Below are 21,782 nucleotides of genomic sequence, written 5' to 3' on the forward strand. Positions count from 1 at the left end.
AAAAATGTCACAGATTATTACTGTAAATAATGAATGCATAAAAATTAACACAAATTTTACTTTTTTAGTAAAGACCATACTATCTACACGGTTTAGTCATGTTAGTTATATAAATCAGATATAAAGTAGCAAAACAGACATTTGTTTGGATGACAAAGTTGCAGAAGAATGCCAATCAAACTACAATGAATAGCCACAGCTGGAAGAAAACAAGGCTCTACCTTTAATTGGATGTTTTTTTCCTTCAACCAATTCATGTGTATGATTTGGGCCAAGAAAAGTCTGGTTTACTTTTCGACACATTAACATATGTTGTATGGAAAAGTAACACAAATGTGGGCCGTTTCAATTACACCAGGAGCTGTGGATGATGTACGACTCCCCACTCCTGCACCTTACTGTAGCCATGTCACAATATGATAAATGAAGGCTCCTCTCTTACTCATGAGATGGATGTACTTATTTTGGACCAGAAGCTGTTCTCTCCTCTCAGCCGGAGCAGCTGCTCGTTCTTTCTCAAGCTGCCTTTCTCTTGCTGTAATCCCAGACCATGAATCTCCAACGCCAGATACGATTTAACAAAGCAAACTGTTCGCCTCCATTGTCTATGAGAAGCAAGGACACGGCACACGGCATGATGGGATAGGTGGTGACACGAACAAGTCCCATGATGCAATGACAAAAAGTTGAAAAAAAAATTATATTTTGCAAAAGGGCATGATGGTCGCAGGGCCAGAACCAATCACATTCCGGCAAAAATCTGGCTCTCAAATTCTTGCGGCCATTCAATTTTTGTTCGTACCTCTTTGTCTTTGAGTAGAAAATAGCAGAAAGAATTATTACGTCTGTGTTGAGATTTCCCAAATGATATGACCCATCTCTGAGTTTATAATAGTCTGGACAAATGGAATAATGCATGGGTATGGGTCCTGTTGGGTAACATTACCTGAATTAGCCCAAAATATTAGCTAATATGTTAGCTTGCTAGTCGACCAACAGTAACACATCATAACCAAATCATTTCAAGATTATGTTTCTCAGATATACGATTATGAATTATATTTTGGCAAAATTAAATTAACAAAATTATAAAATACAAACAAACAATGTTTAAGGTCCCACAGTATTCCATTTTCACGATTTTGTTTTCTGTTTTCCTCTGGCTCAGGATCAGAATAATGTTCTTCATGTTTTGCAGATAAATGTAGTTTAGCTGAAAGTTGAATTGAATGAGTTAACCTGAATTAATGTGAAGACTAAGTTGTCACAATACTGGACTCTGATTGGCTGACAGCAGCAGCTCCTCTAATTCAAATTAGATAAATCTGCTGAGTGGACGCTTTCCAGTTCAAATGCTGCAAACTGCCTAATCGGACGGATTTCAGTCATTCTTTAGTGAGGGAGCCAATCAGGACCGAGTTCAGCTGTGATGCATTTCCTGGAGTTAGACTGAAACTGCTTTGGAAAAAAAGGGTGGATTTTTTAAAATGCAGTATTCATTAAACATCTTTTATCGTATATGCTATATAACGCTTTTAATAGAGCGAAACAAGTTCAGTTTACCAAAGCTTCTTCCTGTCATGTGGCTCATCTTCTGCGTTGTTTAAAATCACAACAATTGGGATTATTTTCAGTTTAACACTTATTTTTGAGAGACTAGTGAACTATCAACATCCAATTCAAGTGGATGCAAAATAACTCAGATTGGCACTCTACATTCCAGTTCATCGTTTGCTTGTTCTTTGTTTTTCCATGAATAATCTACAAGATTTATTACAAATATTGGAGGGCAGAGTTCATTTCCAAACTGCTATATATCCATTAAGAAAAAACATTACCTGAGGCTCCTCAGTCAATATCTCTAAGATAAAGATCCTGTCTGTAACAAAGGGCTTAAATTGTCTACTATTCTTTCAATAGAGCCATAATCAGTTTCAGTTTTTTGTCAAATAGTGCATATCCCATGTTGGAACAAAAGTCTTCATTTTTCCATATGATATGATGGATGGGCACACATTCCAGGCGAGATAAATCCTTTGTCAGTTGTTAGTAACGTTAAATGCTATTTCTGCCCTATAAAGGCAAAAGGCAGTAACTGCTTAAGAGTGTGAAACTGAGAAAAATGGCTTTAAAGATATTTTTACAGCGCAGCCAAGTGATATGAAAGACAATCCTTGAAATGCAGTGATTTGTTGACTTAGTAAGAGGTTATTTTTCACCCTGTTATCCTCCTCTGACCCGCCGCCGACTGACAGAAATGACTAAATCTCATTTTCCGCCAAGTTGAGTGAAGATACTGCCTTTTCTCCTTTGTAAGGCCGGTTAACACATGCGGTGTTAGTAGGTCAGAGAGCGGGGGGGTCCCTGCTCTCTGAGGGGCTGCGTTCACACTACAGGCCTTCATGCTCAGATCAGATTTTGTTTTTGTCTTGCCTGTTTGAAAAGTGACCCATATCTGACATCAGTGTGAACCGACACTCTACTGTGAAGCGACCCGCATGCGCAAAGTAAATCAAGGAAGCTGCTGAAAGTGAAAGTGAAGTTCCGCTCCAAGCTTTAATTTTAAGGAATATTTGCAGTGGAGGTCGGATGAGACTTTGTCTGCTGATGAAGACGACTTCCACGTTGTTTCTGTCCTCCATCTTTTTCTGAAGTGACGACAGCGATCTGCTGTGGATTGTGAGGTAAAAACCACACAAACTCTGATCTGACCGATCGGACACATTGCCACGTATCAGATATGGATCGGATTTCGCACCAGATACGAATGCGGCCCGAATCTGAGTTGAAAAGATCAGATTCCAGGTGTTTTTTGGTGTTCTCACTAGAGCTGAACGATCTATATCGAAATCACAATATGAACTTCTGCAATTTCCAAATCGCAGAGGCTGCAGTAAGTTGCTTAAGACAGAGTTTGGTCCAAACTGGATTTGTGAGCAAGGTGTTTTAGAGCTGCAGGTAATCTTTGGCCTATGAATCAAGTACAATATTGGAGGAAACCTTCCATCAGACTCAAACTCAGTAAATCGCACACTGACAAAATCACTTTTCTTTCAACAATTTTAAAGTTCTAAAAAAATGACGACAAGAAAACTTGTGATGATATGAATCGCAGTTTAAACAGCAATTGCAATACTCAAATCAAATAATCGCAATTAGATTTTTTTTCTTTCAGCCCTAGTTCACGCCGCTCTGAAATAAATCAGATCTGTGTCACATGAGTCGGGACACTTCCTCCTGTAGTGTGAACGCAGCCTGACGTTCCCCTTCACAGCTCTCCGTTGGAGCCGGTCTGCAGGGACGCCGCCCTCGCCGGCCTGAAGCCGCTGTACTGCCTGTCGGGGTCGGGGTACTCCTCCCTGATCCGCCGCACGCAGCAGCTGGGGATGGCGGGCGGGGCGTCGGCGGGCGGGACCCCGAACCTCCAGGCCACGTACTGGCTGTAGGCGCAGTGTCGCAGGGCGGCGGTCCGGCGCTCCCCGGCCGGCGGAGACAGAGGGTCCCGGTACAGCAGGACCGCCTCCAGGAGGGAGCGACGCAACACCAGCTGCTCGAACAGAGGAGAGGAGGTGATGCAGCGGCCGGAGCTCCGCCTGCAGCACAGCTCCTCCTGGGGGAGAGGGGGGGAGCCGCAGCAGGAGCACCGGCACCAGGCCGGACGACCGGAGCCGGGGGTCGGGCCGGAGCCGGGGTCCGGGCTGGGTTTAGGGTCGGAGACAGCCTGGGCCGGCTGGTCCATGGTGACGTCCTGCTGTAGCACACACACCATGGCTCTCAGGTGTCCTGTGCCCTCCTGCTGACAGCAAGAATACACAGTTGTCATCTATGACTAGATTTAGTTTTCCCAAATTAAAATTTAAAATAAACATTTTATACATTATCAGTCTGTGTCTGTCTGGGAGCCTGTATGTTCAGGCCTAAATTCATTGCTCATTCAAAAACTGTAAATGCTTCAATCCTTGTTACTTTTTTATAGGTACATTTTTTTATAGGCAGTTTTTTACAAACTGCCCTAAAGGAAAAATGTTGCTGTTTTATATAACCTTGACTTGAGATGGACTGTGTTACGGATATCAATGGTATGGCCTGTATGCTTCTCTTCCCTTACTTTTTCCCTTGTGTAGCTTTTATGGATTATATGTGTTCTACCATGTGAGATTGTTTATGTGAAACTGTTTTCTTGTTTTTTTATGTGAAACTGTTTAAGCTGCCATCTTGACCAGGACTCCCTGGAAGAAGAGATCCTGTATCTCAATGGGGCCTTCCTGGCTAAATAAAGGATAAATAAAAATAAATTTAAAACAGCAAATAAACAAGCTTCCAGATGTGGCACATGGGAGAAACCTCTTCACATCACAGCAGACTAACCTTGCTCTGCTGGACGGACAGCGGCTTGACGTCTTGTAAACTCTTCTTCTGCGATCTCTTCACCAGCCGGATGTGGGTCTCGTCCACGAAGGACACAGAGAGGATGCACTGCAGAGGAGAACACGCCATCGTCCAGCCGCCCAAACACACATTTACATATTCAGGATGCTAGTTAACTATCTGGTAACAGGGTTTGGAAAATTCTGTGGAAGAACAAATATCTTAACACAGTTTATTTCAGGAAAGGTGGTTTCTATGTGCTGTAATACCTGTAAAGCCTGGAAAAAAAATCAACTTATTTTGTATGATTCCTGAGTTTGTTACAAAACACAATGTGATGTACGGACACATCATACAGACATTGGAACAAATGTCTGTATGTGTTTTAATCACTTGTGAACTGCCGTGATCTTGTACATATTTCTGTGCCATCTTGTCCTCGTAGTTTACTTTTTATATTTTTATATTTCTCTTTCCTTGCTGATATGGACCTATGTGTCTGAAATAAAGTCGTATTGAGTGTCTTGAAAGCCCATGTGTGCTAGCTGCTGTGAGCGGATGGCACTAGAAAAGATAAAGATCTCATCATATATCATATGGATTCGACCGATATGGGGTTTTCATGGCTGATACTCTTTTTATATATATATATACACAATATATGTACGTAATACATACCAGTGTTTTTGGCTTGAAGCTGCCAATAGCCGATATTTTGTGCTGATATTCGGTGTATGTTCTGTGTATTATCATGGCAATAAAATTACAAGTATTCAGTGTTTCCCCCCCTGAATTTTATACAGGATGGAAAAGCCTCTGAAACTGCATTTAGACCATCATGGGAGACTAAAACTCTGCCCAGATTGATTAAATTATTTTAGGGTTAGCAGCTCTGTAGCTGTTGAGGAAAATCACATCCTCACCTCCATCATATCACCGGTGAACAACACTGACCGGCTGATATCGGTTTTTCACTGAAAGGCCAATATCGGCCCGATATATACCGGTCTAACCCCTAGTCACGACATTACTTGTCGATATACATCTGCTCCAATGCTACCAAGTCTAATTCCTGTTCATTTATTGTTGCTGATGAATAAAGTGGAGCCCTGAATGCCTAAAATTAGTTTAAAGATGTGATTAAATGAAACTTTAATGATTCCTGTGCAGAAACTGGGGAAATACTAACAGGATACAGAAGACTTTACAGACTTCCATCTTGTGCTGGGGAACACAGACTGTCCATCATCCCATTTTTATTCAAAGGCCAGTAACAGGAAACCAGTATATCAGTCTAAACCTACGTATCATTTCCCATCTTTCCATTATATCATCAAGTCACGTCAAATCAAATCATCCGTCACCTGCTGTTTGTCCTGGACCGACTCGACCTTCTTCTCCGAGTAGTCCTGTCTGGCCTCTGCTGAGTAGCAGCTGGTCCCGATCAGCCAGTCGATGAACACAGTGGTCTGAGGAAGACAGAGAGACAGACAGGGAGACAGACAGGGAGACAGACAGACAGACAGACAGACAGACAGACAGAGAGAGAGACAGACAGACAGACAGAGAGACAGGACTGTCAGTTCATCCACAACACACACACACACATCACAGTTAAACGGGCAATAAAACAGTGTATTTCAGTGGGGACTCAAGTCACAGTCGTAATTGCTTGAGACTTGACTTGATGCATGAAGAGAAGACTTGAGACTTGACTTGACTTGGGTTCTGGTGACTCGGGACTCGACTCCGACTTGTACTCTGATGACTTGAAAAGGTTTCTAAAGTCTTGACTTGAGATCTTGTGTTTGTGTAAATGACTTAGATTGAAAGTGATAAGATTTGTTCCAGCAGACGACTGAATTTAAATTCTGTTTTCTGAATTTGTATGGAATGATTGAATTTATTGAAGTTGAAACTGATTATAGAAATCAAACTCATGATGCTCTTACCAAGTTTTTATCTTATTAAAACCATATTGCATTGAAAAGTCCTAGATATTTAGTTTTCTTTAACATATTAAATTGATACTGGACTGGTTCTGACTTGACTTGCTGTTCTACATTTAGACTTGAGACTAGACTTGAGACTTGAGAGCAAATTTGACTTGGTCACACCTCTGCTGCAGATTCACCTCCCAGCCTCCACCTGCAGTGGGGTCAGAATTTGACTGATCTGGGTTTTTGAAGGCAGATACTGACACAATATGTTAATGTAACATTCATAAGCCGCCTGACACTACTGCTTACTGTAACTTCACTCCTGAAGGTGCTGAAGGTGCAGATGTGTAGACACACATCTCTTCCATGGATTTCATTCCTAAACTTAGTTTGCCATCTCAGAAATCTCTTTATCTTCATTCTTTTCAGAAACCAACATTGTTTTGCTTCTTTCTTGTTCCAATGTTTACATTTCCGCCAGACAATGTCAGACATTTCTGAATGCGCGCATTAATTAAAAAAGATTAAAATGTATTTGGATAGGAAATACTTTTCATTCACAAAAGGCCTAGCAAACGTTTTGTAGACGCACACATCTCTTCTATGGATTCCATTACTACACACTCAGTTTGCCATCTCAGAAATTTGGCTTTGATATCATCTGGAGTTGAATAGAAGCAAATCAAAGTTGAATGGAAGTTACAGCACTGTGCAAAAGCCTTAGGCACCATAGATTTTTTATATAAATTTTGTTTTTTTTGTTTTTTTATTTGTTTTCTGCATTAGTGTCAGTAGACTGCTCTTTATAGTGCATTTTTTTATATTTAGATATGTTTCATTATTTTTGAACGCATCTTCGCTTTATGGAATTTTTTTTTTACATGTGCCTAAGACTTTTGCACAGTACTGTAAGTCAGTGGTTCTCAACATGGGGTCCGGGGACCACCAGAGGTCCTTGAGGGGGTTCCAGGGGGTCCCCAGCAACGTGATGAATTATTAAACACAATTAGAGAATGTAGAAGAATGACTGTTTTGATCATAGTTTCTCTGTTATCTCTCTCCCTACAGTACAGACAGTCATGGGATTCTGGACAAAATCATATCTAACAATAAAAATATTCTCAGATTTGGGTCCAAGAGACAAAATCTCATCAAATGGGGGTCTGTGGCTCTAATGTGGACTAAATTAGGATCCTTGATATGAAAAAGGTTGAGCATCACTGCTGTAAGTCACATGATAACCGTTTCTCTGATAACAGCATGTAAAAATGAACAGGGATCTTCAGCAGGGAGAGAGAGCTGGAAAACAGGCTGAACAGTCACTGTGCAGTTCTGAGTTCCTTTAAAACTCCTTTAAAGCTGCACAAGGAAACTTCCCACTTTGGACTTCTACAGCATCTACCACCGTTTACAGCATGGATACAGGATAGATGCAGGATAGATGCAGGATAGATGCATGAATGGAGATTTGTACAGTGTGAATTCAGCGAGTCGTCTCTCACCAGAGCGTAATACGACAGCGTTGATCCGATGTAGATGATCAGCTGGATGAAGCTGAACCTTCCTGCCTGCACACAAAACAAAACATTTGTTGTATTCATATTTCACATTTTAAGCATTTAGCTGACACTCTTCCACGGCAACTTAAAGGATCAGGCTGGTGTTTTTTAATGCATTTCTTACCGTCAACAAATCCTATGAAAATAACAAAATCAGCAATGAATTTGTTTTGCCAACAAATCTCGTCCATGTAGCCGGTGGCCAGTGCAGCCATGTCCCAGCAGCCATAGAACTCCATTGTATTAAAAAACGATTAAAAACACGTCACAGAGCCATGCTGCTGCTCTGCAGCATATTTCATCATCACCATGCACCGGGCCGGACCACCTTTTCCTCAAACAACTTAATAAGCCGGCTGCAAACACTTTCCATCTCAGGAAAGTAGTTCCGTAGCACAGAAAATAGTGGGATGGGAATAATGTTCCCATTTGAATTTGATTTGGTAATAACTACAACAGCCTGACTTTTCATGGTAACAGTTAGCAATTTTTTAAAATGTAAACTATGTCTTTGTGAGCTGTGTTTAAAGGTTTTTAGCTTACAATTGGAGCCAATGACTTCCAGGTTGACGGCTAAAAACGGAACATGGGAAGTCAGAAACTAATGGGAGGAGAGCAAACGCATTGTTGATTTTGTTATTTTCACAGGATTTGTTGACGGTAAGAAATGCATTAAAGAACACCAGCCTTATCCTTTAACAATGAGGTGAATAAGCTTAAAGTCCTAGAGATCACTGACATTACAAGCAACCAACAGTGAAGAGTGTAATGTTCAAACAGCCTGACAACAGATGTGACAAAATATCCCTGTGTCCCTAAAACGATAATACACAGGAGAGACGAGTTGGAGAAGGAAAAGAGAAAGAGACAGAAGAGAGGATTTTTATAGACTGGAGACAGAAACATGTTGGAGCGAGTAGAGGAGGAAGACAGGATGTGATTTAGAGGAGAGAGAGAGAGGGAATATAAAGAGTTGTTTTTTTTACAGGAGGTGTTTAGAGAGCGAGGCTCGAAGCTCCTCAGATGCTGATGAAGGCCAGAGGGATGGAGACGCTGCGTCCGTCCACCATGAATTTAATTTAAACTTTGAGAAGAATCCTGTCTGGGCCGAGCGGGAGGCCGTCTATACTCTGAACAGACGTTCAGCGTAAAGAAAACAGTCTGAGCACAGAGGCTGCTGCTGATTTAAAGCTAGGAATCACAGAACATGAAAGGTTTAGTTTGAGTTTATTTGACTTTATTTTGTATTTTATAGTTTGTTATATTGTTTCATTATGTGCTGTCATGTCTGTCTGTAACTGTCTGTGCTGCTTCTGTCCTGGAATCCACATAAAAAGGCAAAGAACATAAAATAGAAATGGTGGGAGACACAAAAACAAGTTTATTTGCCATAAATAGTGAGAACAAATGCTAAAGTGCTTTAAAGCAATAAATGAACACTATACATAAGTTGTACATTATACATCTGTGTTTCCCACCTTTTCTATTTTATTTTCTGCTTCTGTCTTGGCCAGGTTTCCCTTGTAAAAGATTATTATTATTATTATTATTATTATTAATTAAAAATAAAACACTATAAAACTGCACATTCCAGTGATTCAAATACAAATCTGAAACCAGATGAAATACAAACTGTGCAGGTGACACCAGGACAGGAATCCCCAAAGGGCTTATAAAAAATACATCAAAACCCAAGAGAAAAAGTCTAGAAAAAACATAAAATAAAAATCAAATCAAATCAAAAATTTAAATCAACCCACCTTTCCGAACACCATGACGTCAAACCGGATCCCAAACGCTTTGTACAGCGTTCGCTCCTCAGCTCCGTTCACTGTGTTGTACTTTGCAAACCTGATCATAAGAGAGTTAGATATGATAATAATGTGAAACTGCAGCAAACAGCCAGATGTGATTCATTATGAAAGTCACAGCAGATTCTATACAGCGTGTGTTCAGATCCTCTGTGATAGAGAACCTGTTACAAAGTGGTTTCCTATGGTAATGAGCAGGGTTAGACAGATATATGGGGCTGATATTGGCCTTTTATTAAATTTCAGATATCGTCCAATCAGTGTGGTCCAGCTCTGATCTGATGCAGCTGGAAAACCTGACATGATGTTTCATTTTCTTTGAATATTTTATTGATTCATTTAATTGTTCCGTTATGTTTCTGTAAATTAATTCTTCATTTAAAAAGGCAGTAATGTCTCCCAGAGTTTCTCTACCATTGAACAGGTGTGGTGGGTCTCTCTGCCTTAAAGAGCTGCTGACACTAAAAGAATCTCATCAGTCTGGTTTCAGTGGAGAGTTTTAGTGTCCCATGATGCTCTGAATGCTTCAGAGGCTTTTCCACCCTGATGAGAAGAAAACTCTGGGAGAAACACTGAATACTTGTAATTTTCTGGCATGAAAATGGTCATTAAAACTTGCAATGACAATTACTTTTCTGTATTTTCTTTTGAGGAGCTGCTAACCATCTGCAAGAATTTCATTAGTTTGGGTTTTAATGAGAGTTTTAGTGTCCCTTGATGCCCCAAATGCTGTATCCACCCTGCCAAGAATAACATTTGGAGGAAAACCTTGAATCCTTTTTAATTGTTTTTTCATTTCTTCAGCATGAAGATGGTACAGTTATTAAAAATATTTACTGCCTCCATCCTTAAACCCTTGGATTCAGTCCATCATTCCGCTCTGCGTTTTATCACTGGTGATGCTTATGACACCCATCATTACACGCTCTACCAGAAGGTTCTCTGGTCTTCTCGGTGGGAAAGACACGATAAACCCCGGGATTTGTTTATCTGCAAAGCCTTTAATGTGAAACCACCATCCTACCTGACTACAGTACTGGACTGGACCATCAGATCTGATCAAACCTGATCCAGTGAGCCGGTTTTACTCCAGGTTTCCCGAATTAACCGAATTAACTCTAAACTCCTCTAAAACGGCTTTGAATTTTGTGCTACAGCATATATTAAATTTATATTTATTTATTTATTCATATTAATTTATTAATTCATTGCATTGTATATTATTGAATTTTACTGTTTTTATTGTCCCCCACCAAAGGGGGGATTATTGATCGGTCTCTGTCCGTTCGTTCGTTCGTTCGTTAGTTAGTGAGTCACACTGTAATGTTGACTTTGTGCCACTAGGGGGCGGCATTGACAATGAATGGGGACTCAGTGGTAAAGCAATACAGTTAAAGTTATCATAGGTAACATAACAGTCTCCACACGCTACACACTTGGAGACATCAGACTGGGTTGATGTGTTGAAGTGAGAGTCAAACCTCTAACAACAACACACTGTAGTTATTGTCCAGTTATAGTCCAGTGGACTGTTGTTCTGTTATTGCATCATCACTGCACTGCCACTGTGCCTCAGTGTTGACTACTTATATCATATTACCACTTACCTACTGTGCAATACCATATATCACTTATCATTTAGCATTTATATTATTCATAACACTCACGCTCCTGGTGTTGTATGTTATATTGTATATTGTATTATAAATTGTATTGTAGTGTACATTGTGTAATGTACGGATTGTATTTATTGCGTATTGAAGATCTTATATTTTGTACTGTATTGAGTAAAAACAGGACAATTACAGTTACTACATTTCAAGATATAACTTGTAAGCCTGATTCTGAGGAGAGTAGGCAACAGAAATATATGGTCAGTCTGTCCTTTCATTGTCCCATACCAAAATGCTTATACAATTTCACTCATATTTCAAGTTCACTCAGTAATCACTGACTGACCCAAGGGTGGAACTACATCACTGGTGGGGGACAACATGTTTACTATTTGCTTGTTATGTTATTAATTTGTAGATTGTTTGGTACTTTTATGAATTGTTTGTTAGTGTTATGAGTTTTGATGTAATTCAGGTCTCGCTTGCAAGAGGAGATCTGGATCTCAAAGGGTTTTTACCTCAGTAAAAATAAAGGTTGTATTTGCAGCTTCAATACAAAAATAGCAGTATCAGCCTTCAAAAACGCATCAGTCAAACCCAGTTATGAGGCCAGCAGTGAATTTACAATAAGCAGCCATGTTAGACAGCTTCTGACTATAACAGCATACTGGACATGACCTTTGACCCCAGAGTGAAGCCCAGTCAGCCTGACCTGAAGTTGAGGCCGGGGTAGAGCGTCTTGTTGCTCTCCTTCTCGTCCAGCCGTCTGAAGGAGTATCTGGGCAGGCAGCGGTGGGAGAAGCGGTCCAGGTTGCAGTCCCACTTGATCTGGATGCCGATGACGCCCCCCTGTGGCCGAGAGGGGGGAAAGGTTTACCCAGAAACCCCAGGGGCTATTCAGGAAATACTGGGCTTTGGTTTCAGGGTTTGTACAGAGTTAATACATCCATGGTTTGTACATGGAGAGACAGCAGCACCCATATAAATGACATTTGAAGAGTTTCTCATCCACCTTGGGGGGGAAAGTGACTCCTGATCTGATCGAGACTTCTCAGCTCCATTCTGTCCAAAGCTTTGTTCAGACTGCAGGCAAATCTGATTTATTTCTCAAATCCGATCTGCAGCCTTTTTTAACTATGCTCCAAAATGATGGAATACCTAAAGCCATAAGAGATTCGAGCTCAGTGAACATTTTTAAACGACAGCTAAAAACCTATTTATTTAACTTGGCTTATCATTGAAGTCATTCTATTTTTACTTTTTTTTTTTTTTTTTTTTACATATTATATCATTTTTACCAGTTTCTGTTTTTACTGTCCCTTTTACCATCTACTGATCTATTTATTGCTACTCCTTTCCATTTGCCCTTGTTTTAATTTGTATGTTTTCAATTTGTATTTCTTTTAATATCAAGCATTTTTTTTTTTAACGTAAAGCACTTTGAACTGCATTGTTTGTATGAAAAGTGCTCTATAAATAAAGTTTATTATTATTATTATATTATTTAGGACCGACTATCCACACTGTTATTGGTTCAGGCACCGTTAAGCTTTCTGCATTGGTCGCCGTGGTAACGACATAGGCGTTGTGTACATATGGTAACTGATGCCATGTTTTTCAAATGCGGAACTAAAACAAAAAGAATGGAGCTGCATCGTCTGAAGTGCCAGCAGACATGTCATTTCTGTGTCTGTCCATGGCCGGTTGTTTCCATTCTCCATTTTGGTTTCTGGTGTCTCTGGATGTGACACCAGCGCCGCGTGTCACGCTGCGAGTGACGTAAAGGACAGATCGTCAGACTGAGACGCATCTGTAGAAATCCACTACATACAAATGTGGCTAAAATCTGATTTGCAAAAATGGTTTCCATGTGTTTTTTTGTTGTTCAGACTTGACAAATCAATCTGACTCCAATCTGGATATGCCAAAATCTGATTTGGGATAGCAGTCTGAACATAGCGCATGTTGTTCAGTCTTCTGTCTTATCCCTAAACAAAAGAGCAACATCTCAATTTTTGAAACATTAAGCCATACATTTCAGGTAACTTTTGTTCTCAATATGTAAATACAGCATTATGGAATTTGAAACCCTTCAGTTAGATTTTGGGAATTAGCTGATGCTGTTATCCAGGCCACACAGGACACAGGTGATATAGACCAGTGCTTCCCAACCTTTGTCCTTAAGGGAGCCCTATTCTATCACTGAGTAAACAGACGACCCCTGACGAAGTGACATATTTGATGGATATTTCATATTATATTCAATGCATAACAATAACAGCACAGAACAACTGATAACTGTACAATTAACCCAAATAGTGAACGCAGGAAGTTTGTGTAAAACGAGCAATTTGGATGAATATTGAGCAGATTATGTGAATATTGCATCAGAGATTAGTTTTCCTGATATTTTTAGGAACGTTTTATACAATTCTCTGTATTATTTATTTTTAACTATCATACATACTTATTAAGCTTATTTCGGACAAATTCAGTGTTTTCTTCTCCCTGACGCTCTTTGGTTGTTTTAACTGTGAACTTTTCTAATGCAGGACGAGGCTGTTCAGCAGAGTGAATACAGCTTATGTTCATGTCTTCACTGCGCCCTTATCCTCGTTTATATCTTAAAAAAACATCTAAACTTTAAAAATAACAATTACATTTAGTTCTTTTCTTCACATAAATTAATGAAATACTGAGATATACTGTATAAATATATATTTTTAAGTTTTCTTACACCCCTTAAAACCAAGAAGGCCTTGCGACCCCCTGTGAGGCTTTGGCGACCCCTAGTGGGGGGTGATATAGACTTTAACTGTAGAAACATTAAACAGGTGATCTCACCTCTACTGCCATCTCAGAGAAGTTCTCCCGGGCCTCCTGCACGATGTCTCCCAGTCTGAAGATGGGACACAGCGAGTCGTTGCTCCTCTGGCAGCTCTTCAGGTACGCACCGTTCATGTCCGGCAGGATGTTCCTGCTGCAAGGAGCAAGACACTCTGACATGAGCAGACATGGTGAATCCCAGTGTTTCTTTTTTTTTTTTTTTTTTTTTTTTTTTATTATTTTTTATTGCGTGAATAAGGGTCTGAATACAATACATTCAATATTTCAACATGTTACATAATCGTCATTTCAAATTCAAATTCAATTCAATGATTTGACCCTGTTTGAGTTGCTCATTCACAAGTATCATACAGTCACATACAGTTGTCATCACAGGTAATATAGCATCCCCACCCACACAAACATATACACACTTATCACACACACACACACACACACACACACACCAAAACAGAACAAAATAAAAATGAAAACAGGGTTCCTTAAAATTTATGGATGCTGCTGTCCTCCGACATTGTCCTTTCAATACTCAAGTAATATTTCATTAATGTTTTCCGTTTTTGAAGTGTAGGTGCTTCTGTATTTTTCCAGTTTTGCAATATTAGCTTCTTATAAACTAATGACGAAAAAAGAATTTGCCATCCAGTTGGGTATCTTATTTTCCCAACATTTTGAAAGAGACAAATCATTGGTGAAAATGCTACTTTACAATTACAAGTTCTTGAAATCCATCTTTCAATGTTCTCCCAAGTCTTTCTAATTTTCTCACAATACCAAAAGGCATGTATAAGGGAGTCACTCTGCGTGCCACATTTTAAACATCTATCAGAGGAGCTGGTGTCAAACTTATGAATTTTGTCTCTACTTTAGTGTATTCTTGTCATTAATTTATACTCTATTAGACGTAAATTTCCGTTAGTGGTAATTTTATATGTGAGTTGTAAACATTCCTTCCATTTTTTTTTTTTTTTGCATCTACCATACCAAGATCTTTATTCCATTTGTTATATATATTTTGCCCTCAGCTTTGGTAAGAATATTCTATACAGCACCTACTAATCATCTCTTTTTATCCCTTTTATTTAGAATTTCCCCTATTTCAGTTGAAACTCTATTTCCAAGGTCAAAGTTATCTGTTATCCAGGTGAATCCCAGAGTTTCTCCACCACTGAATAGGTGTGGTGGGTCACTGCTGAGCTGCTGACACTAAAAGAATTTCATCAGTCTGGGTTTCAGTGGAGAGTTTTAGTGTCCCATGATGCTCTGAATGCTTTTCCACCCTAACAGGAATAACATTCTGGGGGAAACACTGGTGCAGTGGTGTGCAAAATATTTAGTTTAGTTTCACTGTGATAAAACCTGGAGGCAAAGTGTTGTTGTTGTAATTCCTACTGGTTTCCAGTAGAGGTCGATACAAGTCATTTAAGTGTTCAAAAAAACTTGCAGTTAGTTGCTGATATTTTGGATTTATTCAGTATCTCAGTCATGAGAATGAAAGATTTTCTCTGATATGAAAGCTGATTTGTGGAGGGACAGAGTGATGCACAGTGTAACCAGAACACCAGGTTAGCAAACTGTCTCCTTTATCTGGATATAATTAAAAATTAATAAATGAATTACCCTTCTTGGGATCAATAAAGTTGTCTGAATCTGAATCTGAATTTACAGCCTCATGCAACTTGGTAACTGCAGTCATCATATCAAGAGGATCAAAGCACAGCAGCCTCACCGGATGAAGTTAAACGCAGGGAATCTGATGTTGTTCTTGATCAGGACCGTGAAGTTCTCAGCTGCTGCCAGCAGAGCGGGCCTGAGGACACACACACACACACACACACACACACACACACACACACACACTCATCTCACTGCACAGTGGAGTCAGGGGTTCAAATAACTCACATACCAACCAAACTGGAACTGCATCTTAAAATGTTGAATCATTATGTCCTGATACACAGCACAGCATGTGAAGCCGACTTTATCCACTTTGGAGGAACAATACATCATTTAGAGCCAGTTTGTCACATGGAGGAGGAAATAAAATGATCAAGTTGTGTTAAGAAGTGTTGATTTTTCGGTATCAATTATTTAGATTTGGCAGTGTTGATTGGAGAGTTGTTTGTCCACTTCTAGAGCAGATGTGGCTCTGGGGCGACAAAAAACGGTAACACTTTATAATAACCATCATTAATAAATGGTAAATTGATAGTTAATTAAACTTTAGTTAATAGTTATTTTACTGTTAACAAACAATGAAATGATCATTAATAATGTTTACTAATTATTAGTAATGCTATAATTTATGTTATTTTATCATTCGTTTGTGTAATATAAAATCATTTGTTTATAAATTATCATAGCTTTTTACCCTTTTTACCGTCTCTTATCAGCTATGATACAATATATCATTTATAAACAAATGATTTTATATTACACAAACTAATGATAAAATAACATAAATTATAGCATTACTAATAATTAGTAAACATTATTAATGATCATTTCATTGTTTGTTAACAGTAAAATAACTATTAACTAAAGTTTAATTAACTATAAATTTACCATTTATAAATGATGGTTATTATAAAGTGTTACCCAAAAGACTATCAAAAGCGTTAGATTAACTCAGATGGGTGTGGACTATATAAACATTTTTGACACTTTTTTACACTTTCAGTTAAATTAACACTGACAATTTTGCTGTGATTTGAAGCTTTTCTTTCCAACATGAGACGTCTGGGATTTGCTCCAGTTCTGACAAAATAACTGGTAACACTTTACAATAAGGGTACATTAATTAAGGCTTAGTTAATGCTTAATAAGCATTAACTAACCCTTAATTAACAGTTAACTAATGTGTCTGGTAATCATTTACTAATGGTGTTCATGTTAACTAAGGTATTAATTTATACATTATTTAATAGTCATCTTAATAAACTATTAAATAATGTATAAATTAATACCTTAGTTAACATGAACACCATTAGTAAATTACACATTAGTTAACTGTTAATTAAGGGTTAGTTAATGCTTATTAAGCATTAATTAACCCTTAACTTAGTGACTTATTGTAAAGTGTTACCAAATAGCTGCTGGTATGAAATTAAAACTCTCTCTCAAACATCGCTGACGCTCTCAGCAAACTTTATCCCTTTATCTGCAAAATGATAACTTTGTAGCTCTGAGGACAAGGAGCCGGTTCAGACTGGTGCTGTGTGGAGCAGACTGTGTTTACCTGGGCGGTTTGGTCTTGGTCTCTATGGGACACCATGCAGACACCTGACAGGTCTTTTTCATCACACCAAACTTCACACAGGAGCCGGTCTGAACGCCTGCATGAGGAAAACACACAGGAAGAGTCTGCACAGGAGAGTCTGTGTGTCTGCAACCAACAACCATGAGTCCTTCAGCTGTGTGGGGCTGGTCTGGTTCTGCGTATGTTTTACTTCCTTCCTGTGATTACACTTGTGCTGCTTTGTTTTATTCCTTCATCTATGATCTGTATCCAGCATTTTACTGTTTTTATTTTAACTTTCTCTTCTCATTTTATTGTAAAGCACCTTGTAATCTTGTTAAGAAAAGTGCTATATAAATAAAGTTTTTTTTTATTATCATTATTATTATTTAGCAAAATAACAGACTCCTTCCTGCTTGCTCAAACCTGTATTGAGAATTGAAGGATTTCTTTAAGTTTATAATTGTAATTGTTTAGATGATCTGTGTATTGTTCTACAGGAACATTTAGTCTCATAGGGGCTGTGGGGCCTGCCTATAGGGTGGGGGGGGGGGGTAAGGCCACTGAAAAGACTCTAGGCTCCTTCCAAGAATCCTTCAAGATCTCATCTAAATTGATTTCCTTTTGAGAGGAAAAATTGAGGGAGTCACTCTCAGAGAAGTTCTACTGACTGACCAGAGGTGTCACCAGTGTGACAGTGACTGCTCAATATCTTTCTTTCTTTTTAATTTCGTTTTTAATGTCATTTTATGTATTTTTTCTGTTTTATGTGAAGCACATTGTACGCACATACACATTTGCCTTGAGTATGAAATGTGCTATATAAATAAAGTTTGCCTTGCCTTGTTCATGTAGGTCGCTCTGTGTGTGCTCTAAGAGTGTGAGATAAACTGTGACCTACAGTGTTAATGCAGCAGAAAACCGAGAGCTACTGACGGTGTCAAATTCCAACACATCATTGACAAATTCCTCTGCTTTTTGTGGAAAGGGGTGCTAACTGGCACCAAGCCAAAAAAGCCATTATAACATCTGTATAGTTTAGTATGTGTTGTGATTGGCTTGCTCTCTGGCAGCGTCACCACTAACAGCCGAGCACCAAATCAAACCAGACAGGACTGAGGATTGTGAGTGAAAAATATAAAGATGCATCCGTTCAAAATTATTGTTAAAGCTGCACAAGTCAAGATGTCTATGTAAGAACACACCTGTCTTATCAAGTTAAATCACAAAGTGTGGCTGCAACAGAGAAAAACATCCCAGATTCTCCTTGTTTGTCCAAATTAAATTCTGCTGTCAGTTTGCTCACTGGTGGGAAATCTTCTCCACACAGGAAGTGACACATCAAATCTTACATCAAATATGAAACTGTCTCCTAAACAGCAGCGAGCAACACTCCATCCAGAACCAGCTGGACTCACCCCCACACCCCCAGACACTAAGAAAACATGTACTGATGTCACATTACAGGATTTCTGGGTAATGAAGTCCTTCAAACTTTCAGAGATTCAAACAGTTCCCTCTTGGGGCCACTAAAGTTGCAAAGTTGCCGAACAGTTTTAACTGGAAATGAAGAAGTTGCATCTATTCAAAGGGTGTTTCATCTGAAAGAGAACAAACTAGATCCATTTACTATTCTTTCAGCTAAGATACTGTTTAGAATGGAGGCCACTTTTTAATGTAAATTCCAACTATTTCAAATGAATGCAACTTTTTATCTTTCACTTATTTTGTTATTGCTCATTTCCCCCCAACAAATAGATAAAAGGCTCTACTCTGAAATAATGTGTACTAGCTAGATGCTAGATGAGATACTTCTACTGATTCTTTTTGGAAATTCTCTTTCCTCTTGGCCCCTCCACAGGGGGGTCAGAGGTCAGACAGAGCAGCAACCCTGGAGCTGGATTCAGTGTCTTGCTCAAAGACACTTCAGCAGTGCAGATGTTTGCCGACAGAACCCGGGTCGTCTGGTCTCTCTCTCTCATTGCTACGCCTCCCAGCTGGTGCTAATGCGTGCTAACAGGTGCTAACTGATGCTAATGGGTGCTACCTGATGCTAAACCAGTTGTGACCAGACACCAGCAGTGGAACAGAGTGAATGAAGACTCGCACCGTGGCTGTGCTGGTCCCAGGCTCCTCTCTCACAGTCCTTATCGGTCTGACACAGTCTGCCGGACGCGGGAACCTGGAATGTAAACACTATTGCAAAATTAGAGAGTTTTTAATAAGTCAACTGTTGATCTGAATCACTGTACTGTTAATGATAAAGTACCATAATAATTAAAAGATATTCTTGATAAACTGTCGCAGATCTAGTGGTCCGAGTAAAGACTATGATGTAAAAACTATGACAACCACTACTACTGCTGCTACTACTAATAATAATAATAATGATAACAATAATAATAATAATAATAATAATAATAATAATAATAAAAGCACCTCTGGACACTTTCCTTGCTTCTGGTTCTTTGTCTCAATGATATTGGTGATCACAAAGAAGGAGTTTTTGTCCTAAAAGAAAAGAAAAACAATCTTCAAATTCACCTGAAGGACCATCTTACCCTCCTATATACCCTACAAACACCCAGCACCCTGAGACCCCAGCACCCTGAGGCTCCAGCACCCTCCTGAGGCCCCAGCACCCTGAGGCCCCAGCAGCACCCTGAGGCTCCAGCACCCTCCTGAGGCCCCAGCACCCTGAGGCTCCAGCAGCATCCTGAGGCCCCAGCACCCTGAGGCCCCAGCAGCATCCTGAGGCCCCAGCACCCTGAGGCTCCAGCAGCATCCTGAGGTCCAGCACCCTGAGACCCCAGCAGCACCCTGAGGCCCCAGCACCCTGAGGCCCCAGCACCCTGAGACCCCAGCAGTACTCTGAGGCCCCAGCAGCACCCAGAGGCCCCAGAACCCACCTGTGAGGGCCCGCTGTAGTCCACCACGTCCCAGACCACCTCCTCCCCTCCGGGCAGCCGGGTCAGAGCCACTCCCTTCACCTTGGTTGTGACTGAACTCACCACCAGGTCAAACTCCTGGTAGTTTCTGTTCCACAGCATCATGATGCTGCAAAACACAATTTACAAAAAAATAATGAACAAAGAAACACAGAGACAAAAGGTCGGTTCATATTTGAATTAGTAAACAGATGAACAAATGCATAAATAAATCAGAGAACCCTGCAACTTGATCCTTATTCTCTTTTTATGCATTTTAATTCTTTATTTATTCTCTCTTCTTATACACTTTATCTTATCCTGTATTTCTAACTATCTAATGTGTTATACCTTGTGTGAAGCACTTTGAATTGCCTTGTGTACGAAATGTGCTATAAAAATAAACTTCCCTTACCTAATAAAAACAGAACTAATAGCAATCCTAAACTAATTTTAGACGTATACCATACAAATATCACAGCAAAACTATAGGAATACTATAGGAATATTAAAGTAATAGCATAAGAGGTTAAAAAATACACACCATAAAATATGATAAGGTCATTAAAGTCACTATTGACACCACAGGAATAAAATACTGATACCACAGGAGATAAAAAAAAACAAACAAAAAAAAACAACAACATATCATTAAGTACCATATGGTCACTATAAACTCGCTAGAATATTATAGGAATACTACAGTGATACCATAGCAGATTTTTAAAAAAAAAAATACAATAAATTCACTATAAACTGTCTATCGAGTACCGCAGGCACGCTATGACTTCCTATGGGATTATTATAGGAATAATAAAGAAATTAATAGAAAAATAGTAGAAAATAACACGTGCCAAAACAGTGTTATTTTCATTAGGGACGGCTCATTTCATATTGGAAGTCCGCACAAAAGCATGAATAAATAGCCAAAAGTAGGCTACCATCAACATTCACAGGTTTGTTTTTTTCGAGTAAAATGCCAACTTCTGCAAAATAATCTCACAGTTCAACAGACTTGTGGAAGTGAATCATTAGGAACTGAACTGAGTGTCCTCCCCTCCTCCCCATGCCGAGATGTGGGGGCGGAAATATTTCATCTGTACTCACCAGATGAACATTAAAATGACTCCGTTCAGAGTCCACTTCAGCGAGCCGAGCCGCACGCTTCTGATCCGGACCAGCTTGTTGGTTTCGTACTGGCAGAGACCGAGCAGTTTGCAGGACATGTTGTGTCGGCTTGGAGCTGGACCGGACCGGAGGAATCTGTGAGTCAGCCTCGGCTCTCCTTCCTGTGTGCGGGGTCACATGTCCAGTCTCCAGGCTCCGCAGCTGGTCTCTTCATCCTCATCAGCAGCACGGACAACAACAGACTCTCACTTCACTGTTTCTGAAGCTGCTGCCTGCTCACACTTTCACTCACAGCCCATGTGTCTGTAAAGAGTCAGAAATACAGTGTGTCTTGCTTTTACTTTTAATCTT

At 39.6% G+C, this 21,782-nt stretch overlaps 1 protein-coding gene across 1 annotated transcript; it reads right to left on the reverse strand.

Annotated features, from left to right (window-relative positions):
- Window positions 1-3,268: 3,268 nt before the first annotated feature.
- On the reverse strand, window positions 3,269-21,529 carry p2rx7 (purinergic receptor P2X, ligand-gated ion channel, 7). Its single transcript, XM_071530205.1, has 13 exons — window positions 21,411-21,529; window positions 20,286-20,433; window positions 19,816-19,887; window positions 19,486-19,558; window positions 17,377-17,473; window positions 15,868-15,948; window positions 14,136-14,271; window positions 12,004-12,140; window positions 9,628-9,718; window positions 7,811-7,876; window positions 5,733-5,837; window positions 4,369-4,476; window positions 3,269-3,793 (listed from the first exon to the last, which is right to left on the reverse strand). Exons 1-13 carry the CDS (start codon window positions 21,527-21,529, stop codon window positions 3,269-3,271), a joined length of 1,758 nt encoding a protein of 585 aa, XP_071386306.1.
- Window positions 21,530-21,782: the final 253 nt, after the last annotated feature.

Source organism: Centroberyx affinis, unplaced genomic scaffold, assembly GCF_046629955.1.
Source record: "Centroberyx affinis isolate AG114_WGS23_722 - 3 ecotype Tasmania unplaced genomic scaffold, CSIRO-AGI_Caff_v1 ptg001898l_1, whole genome shotgun sequence".
NCBI lineage: Eukaryota > Metazoa > Chordata > Actinopteri > Beryciformes > Berycidae > Centroberyx > Centroberyx affinis.